This window comes from Bombina bombina, chromosome 1, assembly GCF_027579735.1.
Source record: "Bombina bombina isolate aBomBom1 chromosome 1, aBomBom1.pri, whole genome shotgun sequence".
Lineage (NCBI taxonomy): Eukaryota > Metazoa > Chordata > Amphibia > Anura > Bombinatoridae > Bombina > Bombina bombina.
In genome coordinates this window covers 1,358,988,788-1,359,009,012 of record NC_069499.1, presented here as the reverse complement: position 1 = coordinate 1,359,009,012, position 20,225 = coordinate 1,358,988,788, and the positions used below count along the sequence as shown (strand labels likewise).

Genomic DNA, 20,225 nt, shown 5'->3' with positions numbered 1-20,225 from the left:
GAGTTAGACAGGTTTTTTTAAATATTTTTTTTTTTAGATTAGGGATGGGCAGCAAAAGAGCTAAATGCCCTTTTAAGGGCAATGCCCATACAAATGCCCTTTGGACTTTTTTTTTTTTGGTAACTGCAAAAGACCTGTTTAAGTTAGGGCAATGCCCTACAAAAAAGCACTTTTAAGGGCTATTCCTAGTTTAGCATTAGATTAGGGGGTGTTTTTATTTTGGGGGGCTTTTTAATTTCATAGGGATTATGTTTTATTTTTGATAATTTGTTTATTTTTTCTGTAGTTCACTTTTATTTTTATTTAACACATAGACTGAGAGGGGAGAGAGAGCAAATGAGAGGGGAGAGAGAGCAAATGAGAGGGGAGAGAGAGCAAAAGAGAGGGGGAGAGAACAAAAAATAAGGAGAAGAGAGAGCAAAAGAGAGGGAGAGAGAGACCAAACGAGAGGGGAGAGAGATAGCAAAAGAGAGGGGAGAGAGAGCAAAAGAGAGGGGGAGAGAGAGCAAAAGAGAGGGGGAGAGAGACCAAAAGAGAGGGGGAGAAAGAGCAAAAGAGAGGGGGGGAGAGAGAGCAAAAGAGAGGGGGAGAGAGCTAAAGAGAGGGGAGAGAGAGCAAAAGAGAGGGGAGAGAGAGAGCAAAAGAGAGGGGAGAGAGAGAGCAAAAGAAAGAGGGGAGAGATAGCAAAAGAGAGGGGGGATAGAGAGCAAATGAGAGGGGAAGAGAGAGCAAATGAGAGGGGAGAGAGAGCAAAAGAGAAGGGGAGAGAGAGCAAAAAAAGGGGGAGAGATCAAAAGAGAAGGAGGAGAGAGATCAAAAGAGAAGGGGGAGAGAGAGCAAAAGAGAGGGGGAGAGAGAGCAAAAGAGAGGGGGAGAGAGAGCAAAAGGGGTGGTGAAAGAATCCACCTGGATGGATTATTTGACCACCCTGCTTTTTTTGGAATCCACCTGGATGGCAGGGTGGTGAAAGAATCCACCTGGATGCAGCGTAAGCTGCATCCAGGTGGATTCTTTCACCAACCTGCCATTTTCGGAATCCACCTGGATGCAGCCTACACTGCATCCAGGTGGATTCTGAAAATGGCAGGGTGGTTCCGTCACCACAATAGACTGCCCTTCCGAAAATGGCAGGGTGGTTCGGTTACCACAATAGACTGCCCTTTGGGCATGCTTTCCCACTAGTTTTGGATAATTTAATTTGTTATTTTCTGTAATTTAGTGTTTGTTATTTTTTGTAACTTAGTATTTTTTTTTTAATTAGATACTTTGTAATTTTTAAAGTAGTGTTAGGATTTTTTAATGTGTAGTTTAGATTAATTTAATTGGTAGTTAGTTTAATTTTAGTTTAATTATTATATTAGTTTAATTGGTAGTTGAAACATAGTTTTTTTTAATTTGACAGGTAAATTTTAATTTAATTTAAGCTAGGGAAATTGTAATTTTAAGATAAAGTTAGGGGGTTGTTAGGTTTAGGGGTAAATAGTTAAATGTAGTTTATTTCGATGTGGGGGGCTTTCGGTTTAGGGGTTAATAGTTTAGTTTAGTATATTTCCTTGTGGGTGGGCTTGTGGTTTAGGTGTTAATAGATTTAGTATAGTTGCGGCGGTGTAGGGCTTAATAACTTTAGTATAGTGGGGGCGATGTGGCGGATGGCAGATTAGGGGTTAATAATATTTAAATAGTGTTTGCGATGCAGGGGTTAATGGGTTAATAACTTTAGTATAGTGGTGAGGATGTCAGGGAGCGGCGGAATATGGGTTAATATTTTTTGAAAATGGCAGCGATATTGGGAGCAGCAGACTAGGGGTTAAAAAATTTAATTTAGTGTTTGCGATGTGGGAGGGCCTCGGTTTATGGGTTAATAGGTAGTTTATGGTTGTTAATGTACTTTTTAACACATTAGTTATGAGTTTTATGTTACAACTTTGTAGCGTAAAACTCATAACTACTGACTTTAGCTGGCGGTACAGATCTTGGGGGGTAGTTATCAAGCCGTCTACTTTTCTGGCTTCGCCGGCCCAATACGCCCGCCTAAGCTCGCCTACCTTCGCCGCCGCGGACCTGAAAAAATACGCCTAAGTTATCAAATAAAGCTGTCAAAAAGCCGCGGGGCGATGAGCAGCGGACTGTGAGAGTTATCACTCATCCGATCTCGCTGCCCTTCGGCTTTTTCCCAGCTTTATTGCTAGCCTGTCACTAAGCACTCACACTAAACTACACTGTTCTCCCCCCTATACCGGCGCCCCCGGAGCCTCCCGCAACTAAATAAAGTTACTAACCCCTAAACCGCCGCTCCTAGACCCCGCCGCAAGTCTTATAAATGTATTAACCCCTAAACCGCCGCTCCTAGACCCCGCCGCAAGTCTTATAAATGTATTAACCCCTAAACCGCCGCTCCCGGACACCGCTGCCACCTACAGTATACCTAGTAACCCCTATCCTGCCCCCCTATACCGTCGCCCTCTATAATAAAATTATTAACCCCTATCCTGCCCCCCCTACACCGTCGCCACCTATAATAAATTTATTAACCCCTAATCTGCCCCCCTACACCGTCGCCACCTATAATAAATTTATTAACCCCTATCCTGCCCCCCACTACGCCCCCGCCACTGTCATAAAATTATTAACCCCTAAACCTAAGTCTAACCCTAACGCCCCCCTAACTTAAATGTTAATTAAATAAATCTAAATAAATTAACTCTTATTAAGTAAATGAATCCTATTTAAAACTAAATACTTACCTTTAAAATAAACCCTAATATAGCTACAATATAAATAATAATTATATTCTAGCTATCTTAGGATTTATTTTTATTTTACAGGTACCTTTCAATTTATTTTAACCATGTACAATAACTATTAAATAGTTATTAACTATTTAATAGCTTACCTAGCTAAAATAAACTGAAATTTACCTGTAAAATAAATCCTAACCTAAGTTATAATTACACCTAACACTACACTATACTTTAATAAATTATTCCTATTTAAAAATAAATACTTACCTGTAAAATAAACCCTAAGATAGCTACAATATAATTAATAATTATATTATAGCTATCTTAGGATTTATATTTATTTTACAGGTAACTTTGTATTTATTTTAGCTAGTTAGAATAGTTATTAAATAGTTATTAACTATTTAATAACTACATAGCTAAAAGAAATACAAAATTACCTGTAAAATATATCCTAACTTAAGTTACAATTAAACCTAATACTACACTATCATTAAATTAATTAAATAAATTAACTACAAATAACTACAATTAAATACAATTAAATAAACTAACTAAAGTACAAAAAATAAAAAAGCTAAGTTACAAAAAATAAAAAAATAAGTTACAAACATGTTACAAATATTACAACAATTTTAAGCTACTTACACCTAATCTAAGCCCCCTAATAAAATAACAAACCCCCCCAAAATAAAAAAATGCCCTACCCTATTCTAAATTAAATAAATTTCAAAGCTCTTTTACCTTACCAGCCCTTAAAAGGGCCATTTGTGGGGGCATGCCCCAAAGAAAACAGCTCTTTTGCCTGTAAAAGAAAAATACAACCCCCCCCAACATTAAAACCCACCACCCACATACCCCTAATCTAACCCAAACCCCCCTTACAAAAACCTAACACTAATCCCCTGAAGATCATCCTACCTTGAGTCGTCTTCACTCAGCCGAGCCACCGATGGAACTGAAGAGGACATCCGGAGCGGAAGAAGTTAATCCTCCAAGCGGCGCTGAAGAAATCTTCCATCCGATGAAGTCATCTTCCAAGCCGGGTCTTGAATCTTCCTTCCGCCGACGCGGAACCACCTTCTTCACCGACGGACTACGACGAATGACGGCTCCTTTAAGGGACGTCATCCAAGATGGCGTCCCCTCAATTCCGATTGGCTGATAGGATTCTATCAGCCAATCGGAATTAAGGTAGGAAAAATCTGATTGGCTGATGGAATCAGCCAATCAGATTGAGCTCGCATTCTATTGGCTGTTCCGATCAGCCAATAGAATGCAAGCTCAATCTGATTGGCTGATTGGATCAGCCAATCGGATTGAACTTGAATCTGATTGGCTGATTCCATCAGCCAATCAGATTTTCCTACCTTAATTCCGATTGGCTGATAGAATCCTATCAGCCAATCGGAATTGAGGGGACGCCATCTTGGATGACGTCCCTTAAAGGAGCCGTCATTCGTCGTAGTCCGTCGGTGAAGAAGGTGGTTCCGCGTCGGCGGAAGGAAGATTCAAGACCCGGCTTGGAAGATGACTTCGCCCGGATAGAAGACCTCTTCAGCGCCTCTTTGAAGATGACATAGGCCGGATCGAAGACTTTTCTTCAGCGCCGCCTGGATGATGACTTCATCGGTTGGAAGATTTCTTCAGCGCCGCTTGGAGGATTAACTTCTTCCGCTCCGGATGTCCTCTTCAGTTCCATCGGTGGCTCGGCTGAGTGAAGACGACTCAAGGTAGGATGATCTTCAGGGGATTAGTGTTAGGTTTTTGTAAGGGGGGTTTGGGTTAGATTAGGGGTATGTGGGTGGTGGGTTTTAATGTTGGGGGGGGTTGTATTTTTCTTTTACAGGCAAAAGAGCTGTTTTCTTTGGGGCATGCCCCCACAAATGGCCCTTTTAAGGGCTGGTAAGGTAAAAGAGCTTTGAAATTTATTTAATTTAGAATAGGGTAGGGCATTTTTTTATTTTAGGGGGGTTTGTTATTTTATTAGGGGGCTTAGATTAGGTGTAAGTAGCTTAAAATTGTTGTAATATTTGTAACATGTTTTTAACTTATTTTTTTATTTTTTGTAACTTAGCTTTTTTTATTTTTTGTACTTTAGTTAGTTTATGTAATTGTATTTAATTGTAGTTATTTGTAGTTAATTCATTTAATTAATTTAATGATAGTGTAGTATTAGGTTTAATTGTAACTTAAGTTAGGATTTATTTTACAGGTAATTTTGTATTTCTTTTAGCTATGTAGTTATTAAATAGTTAATAACTATTTAATAACTATTCTAACTAGCTAAAATAAATACAAAGTTACCTGTAAAATAAATATAAATCCTAAGATAGCTATAATATAATTATTAATTATATTGTAGCTATCTTAGGGTTTATTTTACAGGTAAGTATTTATTTTTAAATAGGAATAATTTATTAAAGTATAGTGTAGTGTTAGGTGTAATTGTAACTTAGGTTAGGATTTATTTCACAGGTACATTTCTCTTTATTTTAGCTAGGTAAGCTATTAAATAGTTAATAACTATTTAATAGTTATTGTACATGGTTAAAATAAATTGAAAGGTACCTGTAAAATAAAAATAAATCCTAAGATAGCTAGAATATAATTATTATTTATATTGTAGCTATATTAGGGTTTATTTTAAAGGTAAGTATTTAGTTTTAAATAGGATTCATTTACTTAATAAGAGTTAATTTATTTAGATTTATTTAATTAATATTTAAGTTAGGGGGACGTTAGGGTTAGGGTTAGACTTAGGTTTAGGGGGTTAATAATTTTATGACAGTGGCGGCGGCGTAGTGGGGGGCAGGATAGGGGTTAATAAATTTATTATAGGTGGCGACGGTGTAGGGGGGGCAGATTAGGGGTTAATAAATTTATTATAGGTGGCGACGGTGTAGGGGGGGCAGGATAGGGGTTAATACATTTAATATAGGTTGCGGCGGGTTCAGGGAGCGGCGGTTTAGGGGTTAATACATTTATTATAGTTGCGGTGGGCTCCGGGAGCGGCGGTTTAGGGGTTAATATGTATAGAGTAGCTTGCGGTGGGCTCCGGGAGCGGCAGTTTAGGGGGTAATAACTTTATTTAGTTGCGGGGTGTAGGGGGGGTACATGTTAGGGTGTTAGGTGTAGACAGCTCCCATAGAAATCAATGGGATGTCTGTCAGCAGCGAACTTGTACTTTCGCTATGGTCAGACTCCCATTGATTCCTATGGGATCCGCCGCCTCCAGGGGTGGCGGTTTGAAAACCAGGTACGCTGGGCCGTAAAAGTGCCGAGCGTATCTGCTAGTCATTTGATAACTAGCAAAAGTAGTGAGAATGTGCCGCACTTGTGTGCGGAACATCTGGAGTGACGTAAGAATCGATCTGTGTCGGACTGAGTCCGGCGGATCGATGCTTACGTCACAAAATTCTACTTTTGCCGGTCTCGAGCCTTTGATAACCAAGGCGAATCAGCCTCGCCACAAATACGCTGCGGAATTCCAGCGTATTTGAGGTTGACGGCTTGATAACTAGGCCCCCTTGTCGTTATAGGGTGTAACGCTTACTTTTTAGCCAGAACGTAAAACTCGTAATACTGGCGCAATGCGAATCCCATTAAAAAACTTCATTTTTAGGAGTGAGGTACTGACGTTGCGTTACAGGCTAAAAGGCTTGCGGTACAGTTATACCGACAAGACTTGTAATGGCTGTGTTAGGGAAAATGTTGTGTTATGGGCCACAACGCTGCTATTTTACTCATAACACAAAACTCGTAATCTAGGTGATTATTAACACATTATTTGGTGTTTTACTTTGTGAATTTAATGTATTTTTGAAAATATACACTCATTTAAAATTGAATACTGCAACACGTTCCAAAAAAGTTGGGACAGGAGCAATTTAGGATTAATAGCGATGTGACAAGTTGAAATAAGAAGGTGATGTGAAACAGGTGAGGAAATCGTTTAATCATAGTATATAAGGAGCCTCCAAAAAAGGCCTAGTCCTTCAAGCTGGGTCAAGGCTCGCCAATCTGCCAACAGATGAATAATAACACTTTGAAAACAACATTCCTCAAAGACAACCTGGTAGGATTGTGGGCATTTCACCTTCTATGGTGCATAATATAATTAAAAGATTCAAGGGGGCATATTTATCAAGCTCCATATGGTGCAATGATAAATGCTGAGAGCGTATGCCGCTATATTGGATCATGTCCGCTTGCACAATCATAAATATGCCCCAAGGAATCCGATCAACTCTCAGTGTGTTAAGGGCAAGGCCGAAAAACATTTCTGAATGCGCATGATCATAGACGTCGCTGTCTCAAAAACTGTCATGAGTCTGTAATGGATATCCTGACATGGGCTCCGTAAACCTTTGTCAGTCAACACCATTCGCCGCTGCATCCACAGATGCAAGTTATGGCTTTACTATGCAAAGCAGAAGCTATATATCAACACTGTCTAGAAACTCTGCCGACTTCTCTGGACTCATCTGAGATGGACAGTAGTACAGTGGAATCGTGTTTTGAGGTCCCACGAGTCAACATTTCAAAAAGTTTTTGGAAAAAACAGCCGTCGTGCTCTCCGGGCCTAAAAGGAAAAAAGACCATCCAAGCTGTTATCAGCGTCGGGTCCAAAAGCTGGCGTCTGTCATGGCATGGGGGTATGTCAGTGCCCATGACATGGGTAACTTGCACATCTGTGAGGGTACCAGTAATGCAAAAAGATAAAGATATGTATACATTTTGGAGCCACATATGCTGCCATCCAGACGTCCTCTTTTCCAGGGACGTCCCTGTATTTTCCAGCAGGACATCGCCAAGCCACATTCTGTCTGGATTACAAGCACATAGTTACATAAGCAGAGCATGGCCTGCCTGCAGTCCTGACCTGTCTGCGATTGAGAATGTGTGGAACATTATGAAGCGCAAAATAAGGCAACAAAGGCCCTGTACAGTTGCGCAGCTGAAGACATGCATAATGGATGAATGGGGAAAAATTCCACTTGCTAAACTTAACCAACTGGTGTCTTCAGTGCCCAAATGCTTAATAAGTGTTATTAAAAGAAAAGGTGATGTTACACAGTGGTAAACAGTCGATTGTCCCAACTTTTTTGGAGTGTGTTGCAGTCATCAGATTTGAAATGAGTGTATATTTTCAAAAATATATTAAATTCACAAAGTAAAACATCAAATAATGTGTTAATAATGGTTTTTTTTTCAAAACAGTAAAGGGTGAATTCTCAAATGACTATTTTTTTTTTTTTTTTTACATCTTCTATAATGTCCCAATGGAATTGGGGATGTACATACTTTCTCATTTCTCTCTGACTCACACACAAACATATACACACACATATATACCAACACATACAGACAAACATACACACACAGTGGTGGCCACAGTTTCTCTTTCACTTATACTAGTAACTGGGCATGTAGAACATTACATACACATCTTGGTGGTGGCACTATATATAGCACAATGACACAATATCCCCCACAGGTCCCATCAATGGTTTCTACACAATAAAGAAAGTTTCAATACTTCAGATGTTGGAATAACATTGTTTACACCATATGCTACTGAAACTAACCAGCTGGGTAGTTACAGCATGCATTCAAAAGCCTCCCGTTGGTAGAGGGTGTTGACATTTTTCTGCATTAAACTTACCAGGAAAGGATCAATTACCTAAATATGTATAGCTCAAAGGAGAAAAGGGAAAGAGGTGATACAACTTTCAAGTATATTAAGGGGCTTAGTAAAGTTGATGCTGTATTTTTCACAAACAGAACAATCCCAGAACAAAGGGGGAATGAGCTCATTCTGAAGAATAGTAGGTTAAGGAGTAATTTGTAGGAAGCTCCAGAGAAAGGGTGGTTGATTTATGGGGACATATTTATCAAGCTCCATATAGAGCTTGATGCCCCTTGAAGGCTCGCCGGAAACAGAAGTTATGAAGCAGCGGTCAAAAGACCGCTGCTCCATAACTTGTCCATAACACCGGCCGCGAATCTGCAGGAGGCGGTATTGCACCAGCAGTTCACAAGAACTGCTGGTGCAATGATAAATGCAGAGAGCGTATGCTGTCAGCATTTATCGATATGCAGCGGACATGATACGCTATATCGGATCATGTCCGTTCGCACATTCATAAATATGCCCCATGGAATAAATCTCCATTAGAGGTTGTAATGACAAACACTGTGGGGGGACTTCAAGAATTTCTTGGATAAACATAGGGCTATCCTTCAAACAAAGTATATACTTTTAAGAAATTTTGGGCAGACTTTTTGGGCGTATGGTTTTATATACTGTCAAAATCTTTCTTTGCTTTTCTTACATATATACAGTCTTTGCTTCAATTGCATCATCTTGCTTTTACCCCACTCCCTCTTTTGCACATTTATCATCACAGAAACAACAGCAGGATATGTTTCTAGGATTCAATACCTCTAAACTGCTCATCACGGATGAGATCATGGAAAATGTTGACAACAAGAGAGTGGTCTTTGAAAAAGTGATGTCCGTCCTCAGGATCCTAATGCGCTTTGCCTTCATCTACTTCTTCATTTCGTGAGTAAAAGGATACCACAGGAAGAAGAACTGTCAATGGCCACAAATGAACAAGTTCTTCACACACACACATATAAATATGCATACCTATACAAAAAAAAACTATTCCATGCAGTGAAAGTTCTAGGTTGTGAAACCTCTTACTTTGCAAATAGTCGGCTAGATTACGAGTTTTGCGGTAAGCTGAAAAAGCAGCGTTAACAGGTCCCCTAAACCGCTGCACTCCCTCTTCGCAAACACTAGTTAAATATTATTAACCCCTAATCTGCCGCTCCTAACATCGCCGCCACCTACATTATACTTATTAAACCCTAATCTTCCGCTCCGGACATCGCCGCAACCTACATTATATTTATTAACCCCTAATCTGCTGCCCCCAACATCGCCGTCACCTACCTAAATTTATTAACCCCTAATCTGCCATTCCAACGTCGCCGCCACTATATTAAATTTATTAACCCCTAAACCTAATTCTAACACTAACACCCCCTAACTTAAATATAATTTAAATAAATCTAAATAAAATTACTATCATTAACTAAATAATTCCTATTTAAAACTAAAAACTTACCGGTAACATAAACCATAAGCTAGCTACAATATAACTAATAGTTACATTGTGTCTAGCTTAGGGTTTATTTTTATTTTACAGGCAAGTTTGTATTTATTTTAACTAGGTAGAATAGTTATTAAATAGTTATTAATTATTTAAAGGGACACTGAACCCAAATTTTTTCTTTTGTGATTCAGATAGAGCATGCAATTTTAAGCAACATTATAATTTACTCCTATTATAAATGTTTCTTCGTTCTCTTGCTATCTTGATTTGAAAAAGAAGGCATCTAAGCTTTTTTCTTTGTTCAGAACTCTGGACAGCAGTTTTGATTGGTGGATGAATTTATCCACCAATCAGCAATGACAACCTAGGTTGTTCACAAAAAATGGGCCGGCATCTAAACTTACATTCTTGCATTTCAAATAAAGATACCAAGAGAATAAAGAAAATTTGATAATAGGAGTAAAATAGAACCTAACCTAAGTTACACTAACACCTAAAACTACACTACAATTAAATAAATTCCCTAAATTAAATACAATTAAATAAATTAAATAAATTAACCCTTTAAGGACACAGCTTTCAGTTTGCTCAATTGTTTTATGACGGAAAAATTCTGTCATATGTCCTTAAGAGGTTAAATTAGCTAAATCACAAAAAAAAACAACTAAATTACAGAAAATAAAAAACAAATTAGCCTAAACTACCAATAGCCCTTAAAAGGGCCTTTTGCAGGGCATTTCCCCAAAACAATCAGCTCTTTTTCCTGTAAAAAAAAAAATACAAACACCCCCCAACAATAAAACCCCCCACCCACACAACCAACCCCCCAAATAAAATACTAACTAAAAAAAAATAAGCTCCCCATTGCCCTGAAAAGGGCATTTGGATGGGCATTGCCCTTAAAAGGGAATTTAGCTCTATTGCGGCCCAAAGTCCCTAATCTAAAAAATAAACCCACCCAATACACCTTTAAAAAAATCCTAACACTAACCCCCGAAGATTCACTTACCGGGAGAAGTCTTCCTCCAAGCGGCAAGATGTCCTCAATGAAGCCGGCCGAAGTGGTCCTCCAAATGGGCAGAAGTGGTCATCCAGACGGCATCTTCTATCTTCATCCTTCCGGCTCGGAGCTGGTCCATCTTCAAGACATCCGAAGCGGAGCATCCTCTTCAAACGATGGCTTCTTCGTAATGAATATCACTTTAAGTGACGTCATCCAAGATGGCATCCCTTAGATTCCGATTGGCTGATAAAATTCTATCAGCCAATGGGAATTAAGGTAGAAAAAATCCTATTGGTTGATGCAATCAGCCAATAGGATTGAACTTCAATCCTATTGGCTGATCCAATCAGCCAACAGGATTGAGCTTGCATTCTATTGGCTGATTGGAACAGCCAATAGAATGCCAGCTCAATCCAATTGGCTAATTGCATCAGCCAATAGGATTTTTTCTACCTTAATTCAGATTGGCTGATAGAATTCTATCAGCCAATCGGAATCTAAGGGATGCCATCTTGGATGATATCACTTAAAGTGAAATTCATTACGAAGAAGCCGTCGTTTGAAGAGGATGCTCCGCGTCGGATGTCTTGAAGATGGACCCGCTCCGCGCCGGAAGGATGAAGATAGAAGATGTCGTCTGGATAAAGACTTCTGCCAGTCTGGAGGACCACTTTTGCCGGCTTCATTGAGGACATCTTGCCGCTTGGATGAAGACTTCTCCCGGTAAGTGAATCTTCAGGGGTTAGTGTTAGGATTTTTTTAAGGGTGTATTTGGTGGGTTTATTTTTTAGATTAGGAACTTTGGGCCGCAATAGAGCTAAATACCCTTTTAAGGGCAATGCCCATCCAAATGCCCTTTTCAGGGCAATGGGGAGCTTAGGTTTTTTTAGTTAGTATTTTACTTGGGGGGTTGGTTGTGTGGGTGGTGGGTTTTACTGTTGGGGGGGTGTTTGTATCTTTTTTTACAGGAAAAAGAGCTGATTTCTTTGGGGCAATGCCCCGCAAAATGCCCTTTTAAGGGCTATTGGTAGTTTAGTTTAGGCTAGGGTTTTTTTTTATTTTGGGGGGCTTTTTTTATTTTGATAGGGCTATTAGATTAGGTGTAATTAGTTTAAAGATCTTGTATTTGTTTTTTATTTTCTGTAATTTAGTGGGGTTTTTTGTGATTTAGCTAATTTGATTTATTTAATTGTATTTAATTTAAGGAATTTATTTAATTGTAGTGTAGTGTTAGGTGTTAGTGTAACTTAGGTTAGGTTTTATTTTAAATGTAAATTTGTATTTATTTTAGCTAGGTAGTTATTAAATAGTTAATAATTATTTAATAACTATTCTACCTAGTTAAAATAAATACAAACTTGCCTATAAAATAAAAATAACCCCTAAGCTAGATACAATGTAACTATTAGTTATATTGTAGCTATCTTGGGGTTTATTGTATAGGTAAGTATTTAGTTTTAAATAGGAATTATTTAGTTAATGATAGTAATTTTATTTAGATTTATTTAAATTATATTTAAGTTAGGGGGTGTTAGGGTTAGACTAAGGTTTAGGGGTTAATAAATTTAATATAGTGGCGGCGACGTTGGGGGCGGCAGATTAGGGGTTAATAAATATAATGTAGGTGTCGGCGATGTTGGGGGCAGCAGATTAGGGGTTCATAAGTATAATGTAGGAGGCGGCGGTGTCCGGAGCGGCAGATTAGGGGTTAATAAATATAATGCAGGTGTCAGCGATGTCAGTGGCGGCAGATTAGGGGTTAATAAGTGTAAGATTAGGGGTGTTTAGACTCGGGGTTCATGTAAGGGTGTTAGGTGTAAACATAAAATGTGTTTCCCCATAGGAATCAATGGGACTGCGTTACTGGGTTTTACGCTGCTTTTTTGCAGGTGTTAGACTTTTTCTCAGCCGGCTCTCCCCATTGATGTCTATGGGGAAATCGTGCACGAGCACGTAAGACCAGCTCACCGCTGACTTAAGCAGCACTGGTATTGAAGTGAAGTATGTAGCTCAATTTTGCTCTACGCTCCCTTCTTGCCTTTTAACGCCGGGTTTGTAAAAACCTGTAATACCAGCTCTGCAGGTAAGTGAGCGGTGACAATAAACTGCTCGTTAGCACCGCACAGCTCCTAACGCAAAACTCGTAATCTCGCTGAGTGTTTCTCTTGTTTAGTCCTGTGTACCCACCAGCAATGCAGGTTTTTGTGATAAAATTGGATGAAAAGAGGTTATATGACTACAATTACTAAGCAGCCTTTACTTCTGAAAGTCTGGCCTGGGGACTAGATTGGTGATACCCTGCCACAAATAATGAATTGAAATTAAAAGACTTCAAAAAAGAGAAAAAAAAATATATATTTTTTTATTTTTAATTGAAATGTATTCAAGATATAATGCAATCAGGACTACAGATGAACAATAAACAGACTTTAAAGGGACCATAAAAAATAAATTAATGCTAATGGAATATATTTTCAAAATGTATTTAAAGCAAAGATTAGCCTGAGAATAAGTGGATGATTTTTTAAAAAATTCTATTGTTTAATTATTAAAAAAATAGGTATAACTTTTAGTGTGCATAAAGCTATAGGAGCCACTAGTAACTTGTAACCTAGGTATTCTTCTCAGGTGAGGCCAATTAGGGGCAGAAATATAGTACAGGAAATTCAACATTTTTTAGTACAATATCAAGATGTACAATTGCCCTATAGGAACTCTTTCCAACATGGTGGCCAAGAAATGGCAGCCAAGTTGTTCAGGGGCAAGATAATGAAGTTGGGTATACATTGGGGGGATATTTAACTAAAACATTCTGTCATATTTATGTAAGGACTCTGATTACACATTTTAAAAATATTTATTGTTTGAAAAATAGGTTAAAGGGACAGTCTACTAAAAAGATAGATAATCCCTTTATTACCCATTGCAACAGAGTTAGATTAATATACTTTTTACCTCTGTGATTACCTTGTATATAAGCCTCTGCAGACTTGCCTTATCTCAGTTCTTTTGGCAGACTAGCATTTTAGTCAATCAGTGCTAACTCATAAATAATGCCATGGGATTGAGCACAGTGTTATCCATATGGCACAGATGAACTAGCTGTGTCTAGCTGTGAAAGACTGTCAAAATGGTCTGAGGTAAGAGGTGGCCTTCAAAGGCTTACTCATTAGCATATGAGCCTACCTAGGTTTAGCTTTCAACAAAGAAAATTTGATTATAAAAGTTATTTAAAATTGCATGCCCTGTCTGAATCATTTTGACTAGACTGTGCCTTTAAGGACCAGATAACGAGTGGAGCACAAAATTGCGCTTTTGCAAGCGCGATATTTGCGCTCCACTCGTAATACCAGCACACGCAAATTTGCACTTGTATGTGAAGTCCAGCACAATGTGAATGCAAGCTCCACTCGTAATAACAGCGCACACACTGTTATTTTAAGAGGCCCGCAATGCAAACGCGAACTTGCACATATAAACACATAAATATATATGTATATAAGCATATACATATATATTTACAGGGAACACACAGTCCCCATAGACTGCTTTGTAAAGGCACTTTTTAGTGCCATTTTTTTCTAACACCCCACACCTGCACACTTTAAGCACTAAAAACTGCTTTGTGCATTTTTTTTTTTAACACAAAAGATGCTAAAAAAATTATTTTCAGAAAGGCACTACACACTTTATTTTGGGGGCAGTTGGGGGACATTTTAAAAATTAACCAGAGGTCTGACCTCTGGATAATTTTTGGAGTGCTAATTGCCACCGCAAGCTCGCAGTAGCAATAATTAACCACCGGTCATTTAACGTGCTCCCGTAAACTGAAAAATTTGGAGCACGATAAATTAGCGCTCCACTTGTAATCCATCCCAAAATCTGTTTCTTTGGTTTTGAAATAAACAGAAAGAGAATGCTTGTGCATTACTGGTCTGTGGGATAGAAGCTTGCTGGCTGATAACCATTACTCCCATTGTTCTATTGGTGGATAGTAACACTGCAGAATCAAGCATTTAAAAATAAATAAATAATAATAAATATATTTTAAAATGCCCTTGTTTAGATATAACAAAGCAATACAATGACTTTATGTCCCTTTGTATAAGGAGAGAGTGAAATGGTAAGTCAGATGTGAATAAATTATGATTTTTTCCATGCTCAGGGCTTTTATTTATTGCAACAAATACAACAGAGACATACAGTTTGACAACATGTACATAACCACCTACTTCAAGCAAATTGATGCACGCAGAAGAAAGAAGGTAATTTCTCTTTATATAGATAACGCTTACCTTTTAACTGTTACTTCTCAAATTTATTGTGGTTCTTCTGCATAATACAATTAGCTATTACTGGTCTCTTTTGTATGCATTTCTGGTCTTAGAATCTGACCATTCACATTTTCTCAAGTGCGCTAATTCGACATGAAATATTAATATTTCACATTCTAATGTTCTTCACCTAGCAGAATATGTTCTATGTACTCATAAATATATATATATATACAGGGAGTGCAGAATTATTAGGCAAATGAGTATTTTGACCTCATCATCCTCTTTATGCATGTTGTCTTACTCCAAGCTGTATAGGCTCGAAAGCCTACTACCAATTAAGCATATTAGGTGATGTGCATCTCTGTAATGAGAAGGGGTGTGGTCTAATGACATCAACACCCTATATCAGGTGGGCATAATTATTAGGCAACTTCCTTTCCTTTGGCAAAATGGGTCAAAAGAAGGACTTGACAGGCTCAGAAAAGTCAAAAATAGTGAGATATCTTGCAGAGGGATGCAGCACTCTTAAAATTGCAAAGCTTCTGAAGCGTGATCATCGAACAATCAAGCGTTTCATTCAAAATAGTCAACAGGGTCGCAAGAAGCGTGTGGAAAAACCAAGGCGCAAAATAACTGCCCATGAACTGAGAAAAGTCAAGCGTGCAGCTGCCAAGATGCCACTTGCCACCCGTTTGGCCATATTTCAGAGCTGCAACATCACTGGAGTGCCCAAAAGCACAAGGTGTGCAATACTCATAGACATGGCCAAGGTAAGAAAGGCTGAAAGACGACCACCACTGAACAAGACACACAAGCTGAAACGTCAAGACTGGGCCAAGAAATATCTCAAGGCTGATTTTTCTAAGGTTTTATGGACTGATGAAATGAGAGTGAGTCTTGATGGGCCAGATGGATGGGCCCGTGGCTGGATTGGTAAAGGGCAGAGAGCTCCAGTCCGACTCAGACGCCAGCAAGGTGGAGGTGGAGTACTGGTTTGGGCTGGTATCATCAAAGATGAGCTTGTGGGGCCTTTTCGGGTTGAGGATGGAGTCAAGCTCAACTCCCAGTCCTACTGCCAGTTTCTGGAAGACACCTTCTTCAAGCAGTGGTACAGGAAGAAGTCTGCATCCTTCAAGAAAAACATGATTTTCATGCAGGACAATGCTCCATCACACGCGTCCAAGTACTCCACAGCGTGGCTGGCAAGAAAGGGTATAAAAGAAGAAAATCTAATGACATGGCCTCCTTGTTCACCTGATCTGAACCCCATTGAGAACCTGTGGTCCATCATCAAATGTGAGATTTACAAGGAGGGAAAACAGTACACCTCTCTGAACAGTGTCTGGGAGGCTGTGGTTGCTGCTGCACGCAATGTTGATGGTGAACAGATCAAAACACTGACAGAATCCATGGATGGCAGGCTTTTGAGTGTCCTTGCAAAGAAAGGTGGCTATATTGGTCACTGATTTGTTTTTGTTTTGTTTTTGAATGTCAGAAATGTATATTTGTGAATGTTGTGATGTTATATTGGTTTCACTGGTAAAAATAAATAATTGAAATGGGTATATATTTGTTTTTTGTTAAGTTGCCTAATAATTATGCACAGTAATAGTCACCTGCACACACAGATATCCCCCTAAAATAGCTATAACTAAAAACAAACTAAAAACTACTTCCAAAACTATTCAGCTTTGATATTAATGAGTTTTTTGGGTTCATTGAGAACATGGTTGTTGTTCAATAATAAAATTAATCCTCAAAAATACAACTTGCCTAATAATTCTGCACTCCCTGTATATATATATATATATATATATATATATATATATATATATATATATATATATATATATACAGGGAGTGCAGAATTATTAGGCAAGTTGTATTTTTGAGGATTAATTTTATTATTGAACAACAACCATGTTCTCAATGAACCCAAAAAACTCATTAATATCAAAGCTGAATATTTTTGGAAGTAGTTTTTAGTTTGTTTTTAGTTTTAGCTATTTTAGGGGGATATCTGTGTGTGCAGGTGACTATTACTGTGCATAATTATTAGGCAACTTAACAAAAACAAATATATACCCATTTCAATTATTTATTTTTACCAGTGAAACCAATATAACATCTCGACATTCACAAATATACATTTCTGACATTCAAAAACAAAACAAAAACAAATCAGTGACCAATATAGCCACCTTTCTTTGCAAGGACACTCAAAAGCCTGCCATCCATGGATTCTGTCAGTGTTTTGATCTGTTCACCATCAACATTGCGTGCAGCAGCAACCACAGCCTCCCAGACACTGTTCAGAGAGGTGTACTGTTTTCCCTCCTTGTAAATCTCACATTTGATGATGGACCACAGGTTCTCAATGGGGTTCAGATCAGGTGAACAAGGAGGCCATGTCATTAGATTTTCTTCTTTTATACCCTTTCTTGCAAGCCACGCTGTGGAGTACTTGGACGCGTGTGATGGAGCATTGTCCTGCATGAAAATCATGTTTTTCTTGAAGGATGCAGACTTCTTCCTGTACCACTGCTTGAAGAAGGTGTCTTCCAGAAACTGGCAGTAGGACTGGGAGTTGAGCTTGACTCCATCCTCAACCCGAAAAGGCCCCACAAGCTCATCTTTGATGATACCAGCCCAAACCAGTACTCCACCTCCACCTTGCTGGCGTCTGAGTCGGACTGGAGCTCTCTGCCCTTTACCAATCCAGCCACGGGCCCATCCATCTGGCCCATCAAGACTCACTCTCATTTCATCAGTCCATAAAACCTTAGAAAAATCAGTCTTGAGATATTTCTTGGCCCAGTCTTGACGTTTCAGCTTGTGTGTCTTGTTCAGTGGTGGTCGTCTTTCAGCCTTTCTTACCTTGGCCATGTCTCTGAGTATTGCACACCTTGTGCTTTTGGGCACTCCAGTGATGTTGCAGCTCTGAAATATGGCCAAACGGGTGGCAAGTGGCATCTTGGCAGCTGCATGCTTGACTTTTCTCAGTTCATGGGCAGTTATTTTGCGCCTTGGTTTTTCCACACGCTTCTTGCGACCCGGTTGACTATTTTGAATGAAACGCTTGATTGTTCGATGATCACGCTTCAGAAGCTTTGCAATTTTAAGAGTGCTGCATCCCTCTGCAAGATATCTCACTATTTTTGACTTTTCTGAGCCTGTCAAGTCCTTCTTTTGACCCATTTTGCCAAAGGAAAGGAAGTTGCCTAATAATTATGCCCACCTGATATAGGGTGTTGATGTCATTAGACCACACCCCTTCTCATTACAGAGATGCACATCACCTAATATGCTTAATTGGTAGTAGGCTTTCGAGCCTATACAGCTTGGAGTAAGACAACATGCATAAAGAGGATGATGAGGTCAAAATACTCATTTGCCTAATAATTCTGCACTCCCTGTATATATATATATATATATATATATATATATATATATATATATATATACACTGTATATATATATATGATAGTTTTTTGGTAAAATATATTTCTATACCTATATATAAGATTATATATATATATATATATATATATATATATATATATATATATATATATATATATATTTAAAAATACTTAGAACATATTTCCCTATGTGAAGAACATTGGAATGTGAAATATGTATATATGTATAGTACATACACAGTTAAATACTTTAAATATGAATTTTGCATAAATATGATTTCTTTCTAATGACACGGTGAGTCCACAGATCATCATCAATTACTGTTGGGAATATCACTCCTGGCCAGCAGGAGGAGGCAAAGAGCACCACAGCAGAGCTGTTAAGTATCACTTCCCTTCCCACAAACCCCAGTCATTCTCTTTGTCTTCAGTGCAAGGAAGAGGTAAAATTTTGGTGTCTAACTTCAATCAAGATTTTATTATTTTGAAAATCAGAGCAGGCTTGCTCTGTTCTTTCCTCTCAAGATTGGGTCTAGCTGTACTCCATGTTAGTCTCTTCAGTAGGGCAGTGGTGGCTTTAAAGCAGTTAGGAACTTGTAAGGTGGGCCTTGCTGCGTTTTCCTAACACTATGTTGCCCTAGTACAGAAAGCCAGAATAAGTTTATTCTGATCTTTCTTTTTTTCTACAGGCCTATGTGGGGAGCTGCATCCTCTCAAGCCAGGTAAGCTGTCCTCCTGCCAGATGGCTAGATGCAGGTAAGTGCTGTTTATCTTCCAGGTTGGGAGTTTAAAAGAGGCACTTTGGGATTCCTGCAAAGTTTTTATGGGGGCATACATATATCCTAGTTAGGATATGTTTTAAGGCAGTGAGCAGGCACTTAATGTGACTTTGGCAAGAGACTTTTCCCTTTTTTAGAGATGAAGGGGTTAATTGATTGTAGATGACAATCTGAGGGGCCAATTTTTCAGTCATATTTTTTTGTTAAGATATTCTGCTGTGTCTACCCCAGCAGAGAACAGAACTATGTCAGGTCTATCCCAGGTTTGAAGCTGTCCTAAGAGGTCTATACAGAGGAGGCTGATGCCTGTTATGTTTTGGGTCGCTATGCGATCCTCTATATCTATCCTGCTTAATGGTATTGCGAGCGAAAGCTATTCGGTTGTTACGAATCTCGCTTTAGACTTTGGGCAGGCAATCTGTTTTTTTTTGTTGTTGTGTGTGTATGCATTTCAGAAACGAGAGAGCGGAACTTTGCGTGCCTTTAATCAGTGGCGCACTATTCGGGAGGTCAAACTAGTCGGTTTTTACTGACCTCGCTTTAGGTCCTTGGCAGGCAATCTGGCTCTTAGCTAGGTTTGTATTTAGAGAGCGGGAGTATAAGCGCACTGATTCCTCTCATTAGCTATTTGACCCCGCCTCCTTCTTGTTCCGTATAGGAGCAGCGCCATTTTTGGCTGCTCCTGTAGTGAACATGTGACCGGGGTCTGTGTGAAGGGGTCTGTGTGAACCCCGAAACATCAATAAACATTGGTTTATGACCCACTATTAACAACACCCGAGAGTGCATTTGTTTGCCATTGTGTGTGTATATATATATATATATATATATATATATATATATATATATATATATATATAATTGCCCTGTGTT

General features: G+C 38.7%; 1 protein-coding gene across 1 annotated transcript in view; it reads left to right on the top strand.

Annotated features, from left to right (window-relative positions):
- The window catches only part of DCST1 (DC-STAMP domain containing 1), a 136,712-nt gene that overhangs the window by 53,079 nt on the left and 63,408 nt on the right, over positions 1-20,225 (top strand). The window contains exons 9-10 of the mRNA XM_053719665.1: positions 9,155-9,312; positions 15,040-15,139. Coding sequence (XP_053575640.1) covers positions 9,155-9,312; positions 15,040-15,139 — 258 coding nt within the window. The remainder of the gene's footprint in view (positions 1-9,154; positions 9,313-15,039; positions 15,140-20,225) is intronic.